Source organism: Dermacentor albipictus, chromosome 3 (assembly GCF_038994185.2).
Source record: "Dermacentor albipictus isolate Rhodes 1998 colony chromosome 3, USDA_Dalb.pri_finalv2, whole genome shotgun sequence".
Classification (NCBI taxonomy): domain Eukaryota; kingdom Metazoa; phylum Arthropoda; class Arachnida; order Ixodida; family Ixodidae; genus Dermacentor; species Dermacentor albipictus.
In genome coordinates, this window is record NC_091823.1 from 99,873,808 (window position 1) to 99,893,247 (window position 19,440).

Consider the following 19,440-nt stretch of genomic DNA (forward strand, 5'->3'; position numbering starts at 1 on the left):
GGTAGCGGCGGGCGGGGCAGACAGACGGCACAGAAGCGTCAGCAGGAGCCTGCCTCGCCCCTCTATAAATGACGACTCCATACTACTATGACGAATGTGCCGCCAGCGCAGCTCCCACGGGCAATCGGTCGGGAAGGGTTTGGGGGTTGGGGTAAGAAGGGGGGGGGGGCATTTGCGGTCGCGATAGGGGTCAGGACGGCCGCGTAGGAAAAGATGGGGGCCGACGACGTGCAAAAACCTGCGAACCGAGTCCATTTCCGCGATAAAACGGCAGGGGGACCGCACAACGCGTTTTAATCAACCGCGCGGGAGTATGGACAGAGAGGGCAGGAAATGAACAGGAAAGAGAGAGAGAGAGAGAGAGAGAGAGAAGCGACTGCTGTTTCTGTTATATAGAAGGCGCGCGGGAGAGATATACGCGCTGCGTGTGGCACCGGGCCAACGCCGCCGCGAGGGACCCCATCAAGGATCGCGAGCAAAGACGGGCGGTGTTTAAACGACAGACGACGACGACGACACCACACTCCGGCGCGCCGAGCTGACACATATGCGCGGCGCCCCTCGTCCCGGTGGGACACGGGGGCGGTTGTGTGCTACATGAGCGGCCGTTGGGGGACGCATCGTTTAATCGAGACGAAAGCCCGCCGTCACCGCAAACTGCGCGCGTGCTTGCTCCTTAACCAAAGACAAGGGAGACGCACACACGCACGGAGTGCAAACGGCTCGGACCCCAGAGAGAGAGAAGCACCCCTAGGGGGGGAGGGGGAGGCGTGGATCGATTGGTGGAGGGCCGAGACGGACACGATGCAGCCGTCGCGACGTCGCGAGACGGCGCGATTCACTCGAGGGGAAAAACCAGCGGCCCGGCCGACGACGTGTACGGTTACTCCGACGCCCGGTCGGGAAAATGTTCCCGTCGTCGCCCCTGCTGCTGCTGCCGATCTACAGCGAGCGAAAATGTGACCGCCGTGTCATTGCCACATGCTTTCCCTGCAAGCATTTTTCTTTTTTTTCTCCTGCGTTGCCTAATTATTGAACGCTTGTCCGAGCCTCGTTTTTGTTTATCACTCACTTTCGGTTTTTCATTATCTCCACCACACGCATCAGAAGCACCCACACTAGGAAACAGAAAGAACAAGATACTCTTGAGTACCAGGCCGATTCGAAGCCCTGCAAAACGGTCAACGCGCGAAGCCCTTCCGACGCATCTGTTGGTGCCTGCGCCCAGAGGAGGCGAAAGTGCGAGCCAGAGGTGCGCAAGAACTCGTGGTGGTGCGTAACTTCGAGCGTGTGGGTGGCAAGAATCCAAGTTCTAACGTCTAGGACGTCGAGGAATATGCTATAGAGCAATAACTGCAGCATACGACGTGCTTACGTCTGACGAAGAGTGCATCTCTTACAGAGAAAGTGGGCACATGTACGAAAGCGAGGCTGAGGGGCACACAGAAAGAAACAAAGTGAATAATGCTATACTGGTATTCAAAAGAACCACATGCTCCGTACGTTCTCACGCGGAAAGGAACTATAAGTAATCAAGCGAGATTTGCAAGGCTGTCATCTAACGACGCTAGGTAACAATGGTTGATTTTCCTTTTTCATTTTGCCGACAGCAACACAAGTACGCGAATAAGCAAATGAAACAGAATTAGCACGAGTCGAAACGACCGTAGCACACGGGACGAATCTGTTCCTCGACTACTTCCACATTCGACGCCACTCGCAGTTGCCCCCCGCTTCTGATAGGAGTTGGCGAAGCAATGCGAGCGCCGTGTGCGGGCTTGCTTCGAAAGGAGGGGGCCGAGGAACCGAATTTCGTCAACACGCGAGCGCGCGCCCGACGTCGTCGTCCCGGTAACAAAGCAGCTATCGAATCGCGTGCCCCTCCCTACCACATACGATGCGACTCGTACGGCTGCAACACGCTGCTCCCTGCGTGGTACAGGCGCTTCGACACCATTACCGCGTTCGGCGTCGATGCATGCGAGTGTGCGTATACGCGCCGAACGAGTCTTTTGCGCCGCGTCGTGTAGCGATCCACCGCGCCGGACGCACGACGAGTCACGCGCGGCCGATCCATACCCGGAAGTGACCCGACTAACGTAGCTCGCAAAACAAACCGCGCTACGGGCTGCACAGACGAAAACGAGCGGCAGACACGGGAACGCGAGGGAGCGAGAGGACGAAGGATTCGAACGTTTCCGGAAACCGAACGCGCGCACTGCGCCTACACACGGTCGGCCGCAAAAGTTCACGGACCGCGGGATCGGCTTTTCTTTTGTCTCCTGTACCTCGTTTCTCGAGCTGTTCCCACGCTTTCTATAAGGCGGACCAACCATACAGCCTCAACGTCGCATCACTCTGCAACCGAGGCGCGCAATACGAGCATTTTTGCATGGCCCCCTTGTCGGAATGCGGCCGCGGAGTCGAACCCGCATTCTCGACGGCACAACGCCACAACCGGTATAAGGTAGATTCCCTGAGAATTTATTCCTGCAGGTACGACGACAGGAGCGAATGACAACGAACGGCGCTAATGCAGCCCATGAATGACGTAACCCGAAGGGCATGAAGCGAGAGGCGTACCGGGTCGTGATACACGATTTCCAGCAGACTGGGAAAGGGCAAGAAGGAGAGGGGGTATATAGCTCTATCGAAGGGAGGCACTTACGCCGGGAAGCACACCTGTGAACAAACGTGTAGAACCGCAGGCTCGCAAAGGAAAAAAAGAAAAGAAAATAAATCTGAATTTATTCGTAGTTAAGACGTACAAACTGAACTTGACGAGCGCAATGGAACCTCAGCAATGTCAAGATTGGACTGCAGACGTCAATCTCAAGTTACATTGATAAATGGAGAAGCTGCCTTTACGAAGGAATTTCTGGTCCGTATACTTTCGCTCAAGGGAATGTGTATATATACATGCATGCATGGAAGGTGCCCGGCGCGCGACAGACTGGCGCTAAATACGCCTATAGCAGCGGATATACGGCGTAAAAAAACTCGAAGCGGGAAGCGTTCGGGGCGTGCCCTTCTCCCACGCACAAAGCCCATGCACGCTGCTCCCTTATCGGCGCCCTCTCGAGCGTAATCTAGACGCACGCACCCTGCTGAGGGGCCTCATCTTGCTGTGGATGCCGGACTCGGCGGTGCCCGGCGAGGGCGGCGGGAACTCGGGCGTGGGCGGCTGGTCGTAGTGGCTCGGGCTCAGCGGGATCTGCACCGTGGCCCGCTTGGAGCCCGCCGAGGAGGAGGAGTGCAGCGCCAGGCTGGCGGGCCGCTCGTCCGACGACGTCGGGGCCCCCGTGTTGTCGCTCGCCGAGCGGGCGTGCTGCGGCGCCCGCCCGCCGGACTGCAGGCACTCGCTGGCCGCCTGCGGTTCACACGCGCGTTCGAGCTCTACACATACGCTCGGGGCCAGGTGCGATCGCTACACATATACATGTACTCACGTACAAGTGCGATCCGCTGTTAAAGGGAACACGTGGTGGGCAAACAGCACGTAAGAAATTTTTTCGCTCTGGAAGTGTCCAGTCGCCCGGCTTTGCAGCGGATGACTTGTGATGGGTGGCGCTGGCGCCTTTCAGTGTCCCTATAGCAGTGCATCGACGTAATTCATACCGGCCCTTGCAGCTTAGAGCGCAATGATAGCCGCGTGCTGGGGTGTTCCACTTAACAGTGGGTCGCACTGTACAGTCGTGCGCAATATGAGAAAGGGCGCGGCAAATTCGTCTCCCGACAAATGTCGCACTCGTGACACCGGGATTGCAATATTATGAGCTAAATTTCGGTTTCTTACTGAACACTTGGCCTTAGTGTTGCTACTTATATGTTCGGCTTAGATGTTGATCTGCTCTGGCGGCTTCTTTAACGGAAATCACGGTGTTCCATTTCCCATTGTTCTCGGAGGTACTCGATGCAGCAGACTTATTCCGCATTTCCTCGAATCAAAGCACCGTTTCGTCCTCTTCTCTTTTGGCAACCATTCAGCTAGGATGATAAAGCGGGATAAATTGTGCTCAGATTCGAAGCAAATAAATAATTGAACATAATAATAGCTTCGTAAGAAATATCTTCGCATTTACAAATCGAAAATTAGGAGGCCCAAGGCCATCTATAACGTAACAGAAACGGCCGGCTATGGGTCAAACCATTGCCCGCTTCCATGTTCATTCCTATCCATCCATTCAGATCTTTAACTAGCTGACAGTAAGTCAAGCTGGTACTGCTTATCGGTATTCCGAAAGAATGTCTCCCTTACTATAGTGAACCTGTTTGCGATGCCGCTCTAATACATCGATTTAGACACGTCGCGGCCGTCTTTTAATTACAAAGACGGCGCTCACCTTCCTGAATTATTGTTTTTGTTTCCTGCATAATTTACCCCGAGAATACGGGTCAGGGGGCCGCTTCAATCCACGACGCGCTTAGATTGTAGAAAATACGGCATTTTAACAGAACAAAACCTTTCACACCATGTCGGGACGCCAAACAGCCGAATAATTCACGTGCATGGAGCAGTCTGGACGAGCTTTACTTTATGTTCCGGAGGTTAGCCTTGTTTTCCATAATGGTATACCTTTACCCGAAGCCAAATGTCACGTATAGAGTCGGCCACAAAGGCTCAATGGAAGTGGCACGCGTGAAAGAGACTTAATGGGAACAGGGTTTGGGTACGGGCCAGTTGGTATTCCATTGTTTCAAACATCACTTACAGCGCGTACATTGACAGGGAACAAAAGAATGGGAATCCTGCCGACATATATGGCTCGAATGAAAACTATCAATTCGCAGTATATTTCTCCGACCTACACAGCGATCCATTAAATCAGAAGTGGCACGCCTTAACAAAGTAGAAATTCACATTGCAGACATTCAATCAAATCTGTTGTGGAACTCGCGCCCGTAAACTTCTGTGGCCGCGGCTGTGCCATGAGCGTCTGGCATTGAACAAAACACGGGCGCCGATCGCGCGAGGCGAATAAATGCTCCTGTCCCGTTCTTAAGACAGACACCATGTCGATGCGAGGATGGTCCGCTGATAAGGATAATGGACACGCGGTGATTGACAACTGCTAAACCAACGCAAAGGCTTCGACTTAAAAAGCAAAGGTTTAGAATGGTACGATTATGTCTGTCAACATACTAGCATGCATTTTTTGACGCGTTGGCAGATTATGGTATAGTCAGCCAACGGAACCGTACGTTACCAGAAACAATTTGACAATACTGGGAATTCACAATAGAACTGCGCAACGCACGCTCCATTTCTCTGCGTTCTCACGCTTCAAACGCGTTCAATTTTGTTTGGCGGCTCATTTCCCGTAAATACGCGCATACTGTATACGACCGCAAAGACGACGCAACGAAGTCGAGAAGTGACTAAGCACTATAACATCTACGTACAAAATAAAAGACGTGCACAGTATAGCCACCAAAACAGCCCAGGTATAACGCGAGGCCGAGCCATTACAGCGAGTAAAGAAAGAGCGCGCAGGAACACTCGAAAGAAAGCCTCAGGTTCCACCAAGTGCGATTGCTAGTCTGACGGCAACGACGACGATATACATGGTGACAAAGAAGGCACTACGACCACGTCACGGATAAAAATGAACAACTGTGCAGAGACACACGTGACCGCTCCTATAGACAGCTCATCGAATCGAGGGGAGCAGAGGCGCATGCACTTGAGTAGCCGGGTACCCCCCCCCCCCCTCTTTCCCCATATAGCGCTGTAAGAGCGTCTGGGAGAACGACGTCGCGTCACCACTCACCTTCTCTCTTTATCCGTCTATATATACTAAGCTTTCTGCCTCCTTGCCATACACCGCGTACATGTCCTCTTTTAAAAAAACGCACGCACCTTTCCGAAGCCATCACGCGCTGCGCGAAGGCGATGCACCCGCCATCAGCAACGCTTCAAGGCACGCGCAAAGTGCTCCCCGGCCGATGATCGACTGCACCGCCGTGGGTTCTCCTCCGCGGCATGTGTATAGTATACACGTGTGTGTATGTGCACACGCCCGGAGAAGAGCGCGGCGGCATTCCGTCCGGCGATGTGCCGCGTCCGAGTCAACGATTTCGCCGGGGAAGCTTATCCACGGTTATGGCCTTCGACGCTCAATCGCACGTTATGTTCTTCTTTCCCTTTGGAGTCGGAACACAAAACGAACGTCAAAAATGAACGCCAGACGCGGCGCTTGTTGGCAGACACAACAGGGGTCGATATATAACACAAGCCGCGCGCTTTAAAAGTAGAGAAACTAAAGGCGGAGGAGAGCGCAGACTTAAAATTTGAGGCGTCTGTGGCGCCCATTCGGCGTGATTATAGTGCCGCACGCACCTATATACAGTGTCGGTGGATCAAAAACGAACAGGGAGCGCGTAGACGGCAATCCTGCAGTGCAGCTCCCACCGTCCCCCATCTTTCTTGCTCGACGTTTTCCCACAATTTCGGTTGCGCTTTTCGCGCAGCGACCAAAAATACACGGCTTTAAGGCGCGATCGGCGCGATCGGCGCGCTATAGCTCTGACGCTTTGGAGAAGCAATGTGCGCTCAAACGTGCAGCGCCATAAACCCGTCATCAGACGGAGAACTGTCGAAGAAAGAAAGAAAGAAAGAAAGAAAGAAAGAAAGAAAGAAAGAAAGAAAGAAAGAAAGAAAGAAAGAAAGAAAGAAAGAAAGAAAGAAAGAAAGAAAGAAAAGGAAAGCAGTTAAAGGAGCCGAATTTGACAGCCTATATATATACGCAGGGGTGGGATTAGAAAATCCCGAAACACAAGGAAAAAACAAAAACAAAAAAAAGAACAAGGCACTGCTAACGATTGACTGCGCTTCGTCGCGATCACGACAGCCTCGTCACGTATATACACAGACGTCATAAATCGCTCGCTGAGGTCATCGTTTTCCGATCGCAATTATTAACGAGCTCGAGTAGATAGACCAGAAAATAATCGATATAATAGCAGTGAACCAAGACAAACGTAGGTGAAGAACCGCAGCATTAGCTCCCTACTTTCAACCTCATATCCTCGTTATAACGTACGCAAAGCAATAACGAAATGCACCCGATAACAGCGGTATTTTAGTAAGCGACAGTAGCAACATAAACAAAACAAGGAGAGTCCGATTATAGAAAATAACCATTACTACAGATCGTACGACCGTGTTATAATCAACTTTAAGTGAAGCTTTCTCGGAGCGTTTCAATTAAATGCATGAAAAGAACCACGTGACACAGGCAATGTGATTTTATACCCAAGTGTGCACAAGAGACTGTTGACGTTTTCTGCCATCACAAAAAAATTTCACATGATTTGGCTTCGCGGTAAAGCGCATGTAACTGCTCGTGCTCTACAAAGCGTTTTCCAGCTTTAGTTATATATATATAGCGAATGTGTGCTTGCCCGGCAAGACGGCAAGACGCGGAGACCCCGACCACGCGATCCACGTAACCGCCGATTACACAGGCTCCAGGATCAGCGCAGTTTTGAATACACCATGTCCGGGAGCGGTTGTCTACTGTTATACACTGCCTCTGGGATCCGCCCATTCTATAAGTCTAGAAACCGACCGAGCAGGAAGGCAAAGAAAGCTTGAAGGTGTGTATCTGCCGCAGTGAGGATATTTAGGTGCGTTTGTTCCATTACGTATACATACATTCCATAGAGAACAGAGGAGATCACCGGTACATTTGTAGATGGCTACATTAAGCCGGTAAGTTATATATCAGCTGTCCTTAGGTTAAATGCCCATCGAAAAAAGAACAACCACAAATACTGCCAAAAAATACGAAAGAAAAGAAAAAAACATAATGCTATCGCTTTAAGAACCATTATAATTGTGAGTCCAAGAGAAAACGATTTACGATCGAACGCCTTTATAACGAAGTGCTTGGGGCCTTTGTAATCATCATATATCGCCAGAACACAAACGCAGAGATGATACCTGACCTCCAAGTTTTTTCGCACCTTCGCAAGCCCCCAAAGCCAATCACACCGCAATTCGCTAGAAAAATGAGACCGATTCGCAGACACGTCGATAGCCACATGAGTCACACTGGAGACATACGGACGCTCGTGCAAGCACAATGAGTCGACGGCGGCCCTTCTCTGATATCAAGCGTTACACTTGGCTGAGTTATCTCGGGAGTGCATGGCACTGGACTCGATGCAATCCTGCTTTCTTATATTATTCTGTATCGTCCTTATGAAGTGTCGTCCGCTCTTACATTAATTACGGAGAGAGGATGTGCGGTATACATTATCTTTAAGTCTTACTTGCGGAGAATCGAGTTTGTTAGTGCGAGAAAAGCGGACAGTATTACTTTTAAAAAATGCAGAGAAGTCTACGAAACGCCGTTGAAAAGAAAGAAATAATAAAATATGCAATGGACGATTTAGCGAAAATGCGCGAGGCATGCTCTTTGCGAGGGTAAAAAAAGGTGCGACGTAACGCTCTAAAGAGGGTTACGTCGCACCAGCTTGAGGTTCCGAATACACGATTTAAACCGCGTTCACTACGCTACAAAGTGTTGTTGAATGAGCGCACTCGACACACGTCCTGCCTCGTCGAGGAGCGAAGCGCAACTGACGGTGGTCCGGAGCAGACCAACATCAGTCGAACTATATATATATATATATATATATATATATATATATATATATATATATATATATATATATATATATATATATATATATATATATATATATATATATAGTGCGACATAGTACGGGCGAAGGTAACTACATTGTGCTAGAGCAAGAGCGGGAAAGAAAGACAGAAAAGGGAGAGGAAAGGCAGGTAGGTTATCCAGGTTGTACAAGGTTTGCTGCTCTACACTGGGGGAGGGGCGAAACAGTCCGCATAAAAGAAAACAAGGAAACGAGAAAGGCAAGGGATGCACGCGAGAGTAAAGAAGTGACCGGGTTTTATATATGTATAGACAGCAGCACGCACCTGGTCGTAGAGGCTGCTGAGCTCGCAGAGCCTGGACGAGGCGTCGCTGTGATTGTCGAGGTGAGGCTGCTGCTGCTGCTGCTGCGACGAGGCATTAGGCCGCATGTCCACGTACTCGGCCGAGGAGCGCGAGTCGCCGGACGAGAGCCGCCGCCGCCTCTGCGGACCCCCGGAGGTGGCCAGGCACAGTTGCTCGTACACGCCCGGAGAGCAGGCCACCGAGCGCCTGGGGGGTTTCGCGGGGGGCTGCGAGGAGCGTCAGTGTATGCGCGTGTCTAAAAGCCACACGGGCGTGCGTGCATGCTACATACATGAACCCACAATTTCTTTAAAATGTTCTTTAAAAGGTTACTAGTCTAGAGTAAATACTTGCACTCTGGCGTAACTACTACTCTAACTCTAGCGCTGTAGTGTCTGCGGGAGCTGCGACAAATTATGGCGGATCTGGCAGCATGGAAATGATGGGTACAGTACATACATGTACAAGCCTAAACATCGTGTGTTTAGCTGCTTCAGACAGCTTTGTAACTTCGCAAACTGATAATTTTCAAGTATACGCATTACGTTATTATATGCAACGACAATTCGCCTGTGAGTGCTCGGAAAATTTTAAACGTAAGGAAACTCCACGGCGCTTGCCACGCCAGGTGGCTTGCCGCAGGGGGACCACGTCGAGAATAGGCATTCGCCTATGCAGCGATAGTCCACTTTATACGGTCCTCCGCAGACTACGTATATACAGTGTCTCTGCTAGGTTTCGGCAGCCCCGATACACGTTCGCCAAAAGGATACGCCGTGAAGGGTGCACGTTCCGAAGACACAGCACAAGCTATGCAGCTTTCATAATGTTCTTCGCCACATACTACTTTCCTTCATATTCCTACCCTGCCACTTGTTCTCCCAACACCTTTCCCCGGCGTAGATTGGTCAGGGCGACTTCTCCGCCAATTCTCCCATTAACGTTCCTCTCTCTCAACTCTTGAGGCTTACATGCAGTGCGCGAAAGCGTCACGCGCCGTTACCACGATGAGTGTGGTGGCGTCCGGGGTTTTCGCCAAGTTTACGCTAAATGACTGGGCTTCGGCCGTCGTAAGCTCCGCATGTATGTGAACTCGACGCGAGCGGGTGTCGGTTCGAAAGTCGATATGACCGAACTCCACCCGACCGCGTTTACGTGCATATTGACAAACGCGGGTTGAGTGAGTCAAGGAAACCCTAACAAATTTGGGTCGGCCGAACTCGCGTGGATCGACAGCCGCTCAGCCCGATCCGCTAGAGTCCACTAGAGTCGATCTTACAGTGTACTCTAGCGGATCGACTTGAACCCGACAACCGGGATTCAACCCGACAAGCTGGCTCGATCCGACTTTAACTGGTTCGCGCGAACGCAGCGGTAGAGATATGTCGGATCTCTGAGAAACTATAGCTGCACATGAGCTTCCGGGACAAATACAGTCGTGGTATACGGGAGGCGCGCTGAGACGACGCGCCCGGCCAGCTGCAACGGTTGATATGCATGCATTCCGCACGGGTGCCGATGTGCGAGTAGTTGCACGGTATGCGAGAGGTATGCGAAAGTTTCGGTTTACACTGTTCGTGCGGAGCCAGTGCAAACTGAAATTCGTGTGGCTGTGTGTGACATGAGAGTATTTTGCTCTTCCGCACGCGTGCGGAATGCATGCGGAAGTCCGCGCGGATCGAGCGTGAGGCGGCCCAAAGCTAAGAACCAGCGAGAACGTTGTGACCACAAGATGGTGGCAAGGATAACGGCACCGGCTTCTGATTTTATTTCCACTTCTAGAGCGACATCCACCATCTTGTGTGGGTAAAGCTAGACGTGTGGGGGAAGCGCCACTTGCAGAAATTCGCATATCCCCTATTGTCCAATTCCGGGGTCAGCTGCTGATTTCTAGCGCCTTCCGTAAGTGGACGTCGACAAGGAAAAAAGTTTATTTCGCCGCCTATAAGGTTCAATTTCAATACAACTAGAACGCGTTCATCGGAACGAAACAGCGTTTCGAGCATTCACTGACTCTAAGATGGGGGTATATATGCTTGGTGCGCCCCATACGGCCGCCATAGCGCGGGTATACGTAATAAACGCTTTCGTCCCACTGTTCTCGTGTTTCGCCTATGCGTGGTCAAGCCGCGCGCAGGACAAATATACGCACGTGTTTTTCTTGCCGCACGACATCCGCGTGGTGGCAAATACACGTAATTCAACACCGTATTTCACTGTGCCCTTCACTGCCGAAAGAAGAACTCGTTCGACGGCAATATTGGGCGGCAACGAATCCCCAAAGAAACTTCGCAGCTGGGTTTATTTATTTATTTATTTCATTAGTTAGTTAGTTAGTTAGTTAGTTAGTTAGTTAGTTAGTTAGTTAGTTAGTTAGTTAGTTAGTTAGTTAGTTAGTTAGTTAGTTAGTTAGTTAGTTAGTTAGTTAGTTAGTTAGTTAGTTAGAGGAAATGTCAATGAACACATCGCCGCCTTCTCCACAACGTCGAGATGTCGTACGACCGAAAGCGAACCCTTACAGCTGGGAGGTTGCGCCGAGCCAAGCCAACGGCCGCTACGCACGGTTCGGCAAACGTGCGCGAGGGGAAGCGGGCGTACAGACGCGATCCCCCGTCGCGACGTGCATCACAGCATGAACGGCGGGTGACGGCGACACACACAAATGCACGCGCGCGAGACAAAAGGCGCGAAATCCGATCGTCACGTGACGAACGGCCTCGAAGGTAGAGACGCGTGACGCGTGACAGACGTGCTCGGGCACGCGGGGTTGGCTGTCCGTCTTCGCCACAACAGAAGTGAGAATGGAGCCGGGTATATAGGAACAGACAGCTCAGCTGTAAGAGTATAACAGAGCCACTCGCACACCTTATGCAAAAAAGAAGTGAGGCGTGCAGACAGGACACAAGAGTAGAGAAGTGGACAACACTTCTTTTTCGCATAATGAATCCTTACCAACTAGCTCAGCTTTCTGTCGTTCTAAGCTCCACTCGCACTGTACTGCGTTTTCAAAGAGCACCGAGATTGCGTGAAAGACTGCGGTCGTTGTCAGTTTCCTTCCTCGTCAATATCGGTTCGCTTTTTTGCCTACAGGATTACGAACAATGCAATCAAACATTACCCATCGCATGGCCAATACGCGAGTTAAACGGAGGAACCTATATACGCGTTCGGTCTAGGAAGGGGCCGCCAAAACGGATCCACCGTCGTCAGGTGGCAGCAATAGCGGCAGACGAAAAAAAAAAAAAAATCGCGCGGTGGTGCTAAGTGAAGATGCCGACGACGTGCGAGAAAGAATGACAGGAAGCCGTACATCTCGTCGCGCAAGGGGAGACGACGAGTCACCGGGGGACACCGTCGCGGCGGCGTGACGTGCACTTCCGGGCGGAAGCGCGACGGCGCCGGCGACAGCAGCTCCGGTGTCGAGAAAGCGCTCACCCGCGAAAGATGCCCACTTATCTTCGACGGGAGCGCGAGGGGAGTTGGCTGCAGAGCGAACCGCGGGGACACAGACAGGGAGACACAATCCGACACCCCTATCGCCTTGCCCGTTTAGCAAACACTTACGAGGCCCTCTACGCGCGAAGGCGTTCTGTCTGCACGCGTTACCCGACTGCCCTATTAGCGTAAGGTAAACGAAACAAAGAAACGATAAATTAATGGAAATGAAAGTGGATGAAGAAACAGCTTGCCGCAGGTGGGGAACGATCCCACAGCCTTCGAATTTCGCGTGCGATGCTCTACCAATTGAGCTACCGCGGCGCCGTTTTACCATCCAATTTCTTGGGTATTTATGTTTTCTCGTAATAGAACCCTGGCAGTCTTAGCCAGCGCCACCACTCACAGACCTTAGCGGTGGATGTGGAACATCCTTCCTGGCGCAGGCGTCACGAGAACGTGATCTCTTTGGGTAAAGGCAACCGGTCAATAAAACCACACATACTACCTGAAGGCATCAATGTTCCCGGATTCGAGACCCTCGTTATGTAATAAACGAGAAGAAAGGGGACTAAGCCAGGGGCCTTACTTTTTAGTCAGATCGATACTTAAATAATTAATTAAAAGATAATAAATGTCCGTTAATTTATCGTGTCTTTGTTTCATTTATTACATTAAATTATGGGGTTTTACCTGCCAAAACCCGTTTCTGATTATGAAGCACGCCGTAGTGGAGGACTCCGGAAATTTCGACCACCTGGTGTTCTTTAACGTGCGCCTAAAACTAAGTACACGGGTGTTTTCGCACTTCGCCCCCATCGAAATGCGGCCGCCGTGGCCGGGATTCAATCCCGCGACCTTGTGCTCAGCAGCTTAACAGCATAGCCACTGAGCAACCACGGCGGGTTGTTTCATTTATTAAGCACAAGTAATTTCCCCTATGTTGTCCTTGGTGTCAGTGTTTGTTGCCTTCTTATGATATGACTAATAAAAAACGGGCCCCTCGGTTAACCCCCTTTTTTCTAGTTTATTATCGTAAGGCTTTCTTTAACAGAGGCACGGCCGCGTGCGGTGTTTGAAGATAGGCGCAAGAATACAAAATATGAAATATTTCGTTCACCGCCCACGGATGGGACCTTGTATAGGCGGGGTTACACGGGTGCGTCTGATCAGATTCCACCTGTGCAAGCCTATACAACGAGCAAGCGCGGAGCGCGTCCCCTATGTGTGGCCTCCAGCACTAAACTGGAGCAACGAAAATAAATCGATATTAGAACGCACAAGTGCTAGCTCAGTGAGAACGAGCTTGTCTGCAGATGGAAATGACTGGACAGGCTATAGATGCAGTCTTCAGCACTGTGCGCCTTCACTGTTATTTTTTTCGGCTATGCGCAGCTAAAACCTAACAAACAAAAGGAGACTGCACCTTCCCTCCGTGATTCCATGCTTCAAAACAATGTTCCCGAGAGAAGGCGATATTGAAAGAAGCTTGTCTGAGCAGCGACGTCGCGCAGACGAGCGAACGCAATTAGCTGGCGCATCGGTACAAGTGTTCTTCGAGTTGGACACCTGGTTTTTGTATGCCGTGCACTCTTACGGTGTCGCAGACTTGACGCGTCTGTGAACGCACATGCACGCACGCAGCTTACAGACGATAACAGCTCGTACCAGCGGCTTGGTGCCCTGCTGGTGGTGCAGCGCCGACATGGGCAGGTACGCCGAGGACGACGTGGTGGTGGTGGTGGCGTTCGCGTTCCAGCCGGCGTTGGTGCCGCCGCTGTCCTCGTCGAAGGAGCGCGCCGAGGTGAAGAACGCCGGCGGCGGCACCTGCGCCAGCTCGGCGGGACTCAGGCTGAGCACGAGACCGCCGCCGCCGTTGCCGGCCGACCGGTGGTGGTGGTGGTGGTCGTCCAGCGGACGCAGCGAAGAGGCCCGCGCCACGTCACTGCGAACGCGGGAAGAGAGAGAGAGAGAGAAGGAGATTCTTGATGATGGGAAGGAAAGGTTGGGGTAAAGTGCAGCGCAGTAACTGTCTCTCAAGAGGACGTGCTTAAACGGACAGTAAGAGAGAAGGAGAAGGAATAAGCGAAACGAGAAAGGCGGGGAGGTCAAACAGGAGCGCTATATGCTATTCTAGACAGTGTCGTACTCCGCCATGTTGGCGTTTTGAGCCAATCAGAGAGGCCGTAGCGGCCGCGTGAGCCAATCAGGGCTGAAAAGAAGGCCAATGTGAAAATATAGCGCAATTGGCTAGTATATCCAGAAAACTAGAGGAAATTCAGTTTGGTAACCAAAACTGGGACGGGGCAGAAAAATAACAAGGAAATAGGAGAGCCCGCGCGCGGGGCACGCGCACACTCGTCAACACAAGTCGACATCTGCAATTCAGAACTAATTACTGGCTCTGCGTAGAAGGCTGTAGCATTTAACAATAACAGAGCCTTTGTCACACACTGCTCATGCCATGATGGTCAGTCCTGAAAGTAGTCAATCAAGAACTCGAGCTAGCGAAGGTCTAAACGATCGTCTGTGTACGCTATAACAAGGAAGGCCACAAAGAATGTGCTCGACGGTCTCCACGACACCACAGTCGTACGGACAGTCTGGGATTTGAAGACTGGGCGTGTATACACGCCCAGTCTTGCACCGTCTAGTCCTATAGGACTAGACGGTGCAATCGGTTACGCTGAAAACTTGGCATGTTCCATGCTAACAAACGTCACATCTCGAGGGAGCACACGAAGTTTCCTGGATGCATCCGCTCTTGACAACAGGATAGCTTCTCGTGCGCCGCCGTCGCGTGCTGACGGAGCAACGTCATCGATGTGCTCGTTACCTATGCCGCCGCAGTGGCCTAAATGCCACTGAATAAGGTGGCGTGACGTCCCTTTTCGAGCAATGTGTGGGGAAGCGCTCTAATTTAGAACTTGCGGCAACCACATGCACGCGATATTCAAGCGACAATGACAAGCGAAGCGACAGGAAGACCCTGTCGCACTGTCACGTCGAGGAGCAACCACATGCACGCGACATTGCGGAAAAATGTACCGACAAATTTACATTGCTGTCTGAATCGATACAATCGTGCGTCCACAAAGAAATCCCAAAACGTACCCCGAGACCACTGTTTTTACAAACGTGTATTAGTGCTAGCTTTAATATGCTGTCATCAGTAGAGAAAATCAGTTCCATGCCGCCAGGGTGAAATACCGTGGCGCCATCTGGCGAGGAAAACTCAATACACTTTCGCCGCTCTCGGTGGCATCTCAGGCCTAACAGCGTCAAAACAAACAACTGATCACCAATAACGACAAGACAACGCCAATACATTGCCCTCAGCTTGAGCTGAGGCAAAGCGATGGCTGGTTTAAGTATTTATTTTTTGCTGTCAAGCCAGAAAGCAAGCTGCAGGAGCGAATTTAGCTCGAAGCGGGCGGACTGGTGACTGCCATTTTGTTAGCAATCATGATGTCGCAGCGCGGACCTCGGGGCGACAAGCGATATTTTCTGGCTGGCAGGGACTCCGGAACCAAATTTTTGACAAGATCTATAGTTAAATTTTCAAACTGGTGGTTGTGTGGTCCAATGCTTTCCAGAAGGCCGATTGTCAACTGGACGTACAACGGTGGCGCGATGGCCGGTTAAGAAGTCACAAATTAAGACACGCCACTCAACATACCCGTAACCAAACCCTTCATTAAATCACAACTACGCAAACAGATGCGCAAAAAAATTGGCGGAATAATGACTTACACAAGGAGAGGGAACAACAACACATCAATGGATAAGAAACATTTCCCTCATGCCACCGCACTTCCCTACAAAATAATACACAAGCCAGGCAATCACCGGACACTGTATATTTCGAAACTACCTCTTAAAATCCAACAAAACTGACCACAACTCTTGCAAATGCCAGATTTTGATATCAGCAGACTTTCAGCGCAACTCGTGTTCGTCCCAATTACGCTCCTGCGTGACGGGGGTCCCGTCGCAAGTGAACGCATTTCACAAATTCTGAAGGAAAATCTGCAGATATGCGTAAGATGATGGGCCAGGTTGTTCGGTACCTGCAACTGTGTTTTCTGTGCCTGCGTCAGCTGCTTCAGGAGAGCGATCTTTCAGTGCTCTGAAGCGAGTAAAAACATTTTTGCGCAATCGAATGACGCAGAGGAGGCTGACACACCTTCTCCTCCATGCGCACAAGAATAGAGCTGCGGAACTGCACTTGAATGCCGTTATGAAAGGGTACGTGTCCATAACAGCAGAACGAACAGCGACCTTCGGCCTCCTTTGACAACCTCTCCAGCTGTTCAACGCCCTCTTGTCATGCCAGCCATGAAGCTCGTCAATCTGCGAAAATAGATTTGTACCTAGTGCGTACTTTCTTGTCTACGTGTATCAGGTTTGTGTGCTTGTGTCAATTCACACTTGTTTCACTGTGGGAGCGAATGCAGAAATATTAAAAACGATGTTTTGCAGCTTTCGAACCCGTTTTGTCATTTGCGCGGTCTGTGCAGGTTTTCAGTACTTCTGCAATTTCCAACCATATTTAAGGTGTATACCAATGCAGGATAAGCGAGGATCCAATTATGCAAAATTTAATACGGCCAAAATAATTAAAACATTAGTAATCGATGTCATTAAATTTATACTAATTATTAAAATAATAAAATATAATGTAAATAAATAAGAATTCACAACTATTGGAAAAGAAAAATGATAAACACGACATACAAAGACGACAATACTTGTCCCCGACTCCCAGAAACATCCCCCCACCCTGCTGGCTGGCCAAAAACCAGCGACGCGACAAGCGACAACGGCTCGCCCTCCGCGACGGCAAAACCTGTCGCAAGTCGCTTGTCGCCGTCGCTCGAAAATCGCGTGCGCGCGGCCCAACCACATCACACTGAAAGCCAATAGTAAAGACTGCAGGGCTTCATTCGAGTCGCAGAGTACGGACCACTTTCCAGGAAGCTCTTGGCCGGTGAGACTAAGTGAAGAGCTGCAAGTTCCGCAGTCATCGATGTGGTTCAGCGTGACGTTTTAAAACTGACGGCGATGGCTCTCGCTGGGAAGACTGCGGCTCCGGCCAGGCACTTAAGAGAGGCCGAGATGTACGTATAAGTACGGGCACGATGGCTGTATTTTGTACAAATGTAGCAGCGAAAGCTGTTTAGGAGAACGAGGTGGCAACGCAGACGTTATCCGGGTCAGGTGAGGTCTAAGGAGAAGCGGTAGTTTAGTTCTAGGAATGAAGCTGGTTGGCAGACTTGAGCAACAAGCAGAAATCATTGCACAAAATAATACTGCAGTAGGTAGCGAGGCCATGTGTGGGAATGGCTGAGGCATGTTGCCTAATGCGCACTCTGATCACTTCCACAGTAGTGTATGTTTCTATTCGATGGTCCTGAGCGATTTCAATAGTTGCCACTACTGCTGCGCCACTTTGGCAAACTAAGAAAAACTCCTTTTGCTTGGGACTGAATAATCTGCATCGCACAATGATCTTTATTTCAGGTGTCGGTGTAATGTTGAAGAGGGCGGCACTACAGAGATGTAGCGTTGTGTAGTTGGGCGGCGCGCTTTGGTGGACACAAATATGGACCTCATAAACAAGTATGCTCTATGGTCATGAAGCGACAATTGAACCGTCGAGCCGCCAAGGTCATCTTGAGACGGCGGCGAAAGTGATGTCGCGAAATCCGTCGTCACATGCTTCCTTTAAAGGGCCCCTGAAACGGTTCGGACAAATTTTGTAGACGCGTAGGGCACAGCTTAAGTAGAACATTCGCACCACAATTTAAGTGAAGCGTTACGTATTAACGGAGCTACAAGCGATTAGAAGTTATCCTCCTCCCCAGCCATGCTTTTCCTCCTCAACTCGTTCGCCGAGCGAGCGGGGCTACGCTCCGCCTTCACTGGTCCTGCGTCACGATGCGACGTCACATCGTCCACTTCCGGTTGCTTTGGAGCCCGCCCCCGCCCGCGCGAAACCTCTCTGCTAGCCGCTTGGCTGTCGACCCCAAGCGAGAGCTATCGAAGCAGCGTGCGCGTTGCGAGCATTCTGTCGTAGCGCCGAACGTGTCTGGTATTCCGTTAACCACAGGCAAGCTGGTCATTTCGGCAAATGACTGGAGGCATAAACTCAAGCTGATGAAGGAACTTTGGCGTAGACGTACGTGAGCGGCCTGATCGGTCTGCACGGTCCAGACACTTGTTGGCGCAGCGCTTAACCAGCCAAACAAAGCGCTAATATTGCTCTAACCAAGTGTAAAACATTTTAAACATTTATAAAAACAACGTGTTGATGATTACACTCCTGCGAAAAATACGCACCAGCAGCAAAGAAGAATACGCTTCGTTGCTGCTACTGTGTATGGTTCAGCTCTATGCCACCAGGTGGCTGCACCATGCATACCATTCACATTTGCCCTTCTGCTCATCTCGGCTCATCCCGCTACGGCACAGTCAAGCGGCCAGACCCTGTCCCCTTGCGCTTACGTTTGCCCTAATAGAGAGTTTTAGCCCAGCGGGTTTACGGCCAGCGGAGCGGAGCGGTCACCACCGTTGCGCCAGCGGAGCGGCTCGCCAAAAAAGAATTTTAGCCCAGCGGATCACCCGCTCGAGCGGGGTAAAGAGCGAGGCGCTCTGCTGCCCCACCTAGTGGTTCGAATAGGAGTTACTGAGAAATGAAATTGAATTACGCTTGCTTTTATTATGCAAGAAATGTTGAATAAAGATATATTACATGTTCTCAGTGCATTATTTGTTAATAATGTACTGAGTGCTAATGTACGGGTCAGCGCGGCAGTCGCCGTCTTCGATGCAGAACTGCCGGCGTTCATGTTCGCGGCTGCCGTCTTGCATTTCCCATACACGCCCGCGCGCGCTTACGCACGCTCGCGCGCTGCGTATACCCTCCGCTGGGGAGTGCTTTCCAGCGGGCGTAAACGCTGCTCCGTAAAACCGCTGGCCGCCTCAGCGTGGTGCGCATGCGCAGTCGCGTCTCCGCTCGCCCGCT

At 51.0% G+C, this 19,440-nt stretch overlaps 1 protein-coding gene across 2 annotated transcripts in view; it reads right to left on the reverse strand.

Annotated features, from left to right (window-relative positions):
- The window catches only part of LOC135901320 (ankyrin repeat and sterile alpha motif domain-containing protein 1B), a 122,795-nt gene that overhangs the window by 29,454 nt on the left and 73,901 nt on the right, over positions 1–19,440 (reverse strand). Inside the window, exons 6-8 of one of the 2 annotated variants that reach the window (XM_065431064.1) lie at positions 14,082–14,358; positions 8,960–9,205; positions 3,104–3,370 (exon numbers count right to left, since the gene is read on the reverse strand). In XM_065431064.1, coding sequence (XP_065287136.1) covers positions 3,104–3,370; positions 8,960–9,205; positions 14,082–14,358 — 790 coding nt within the window. The remainder of the gene's footprint in view (positions 1–3,103; positions 3,371–8,959; positions 9,206–14,081; positions 14,359–19,440) is intronic. The other variant, XM_065431065.1, reaches the window with a different exon arrangement.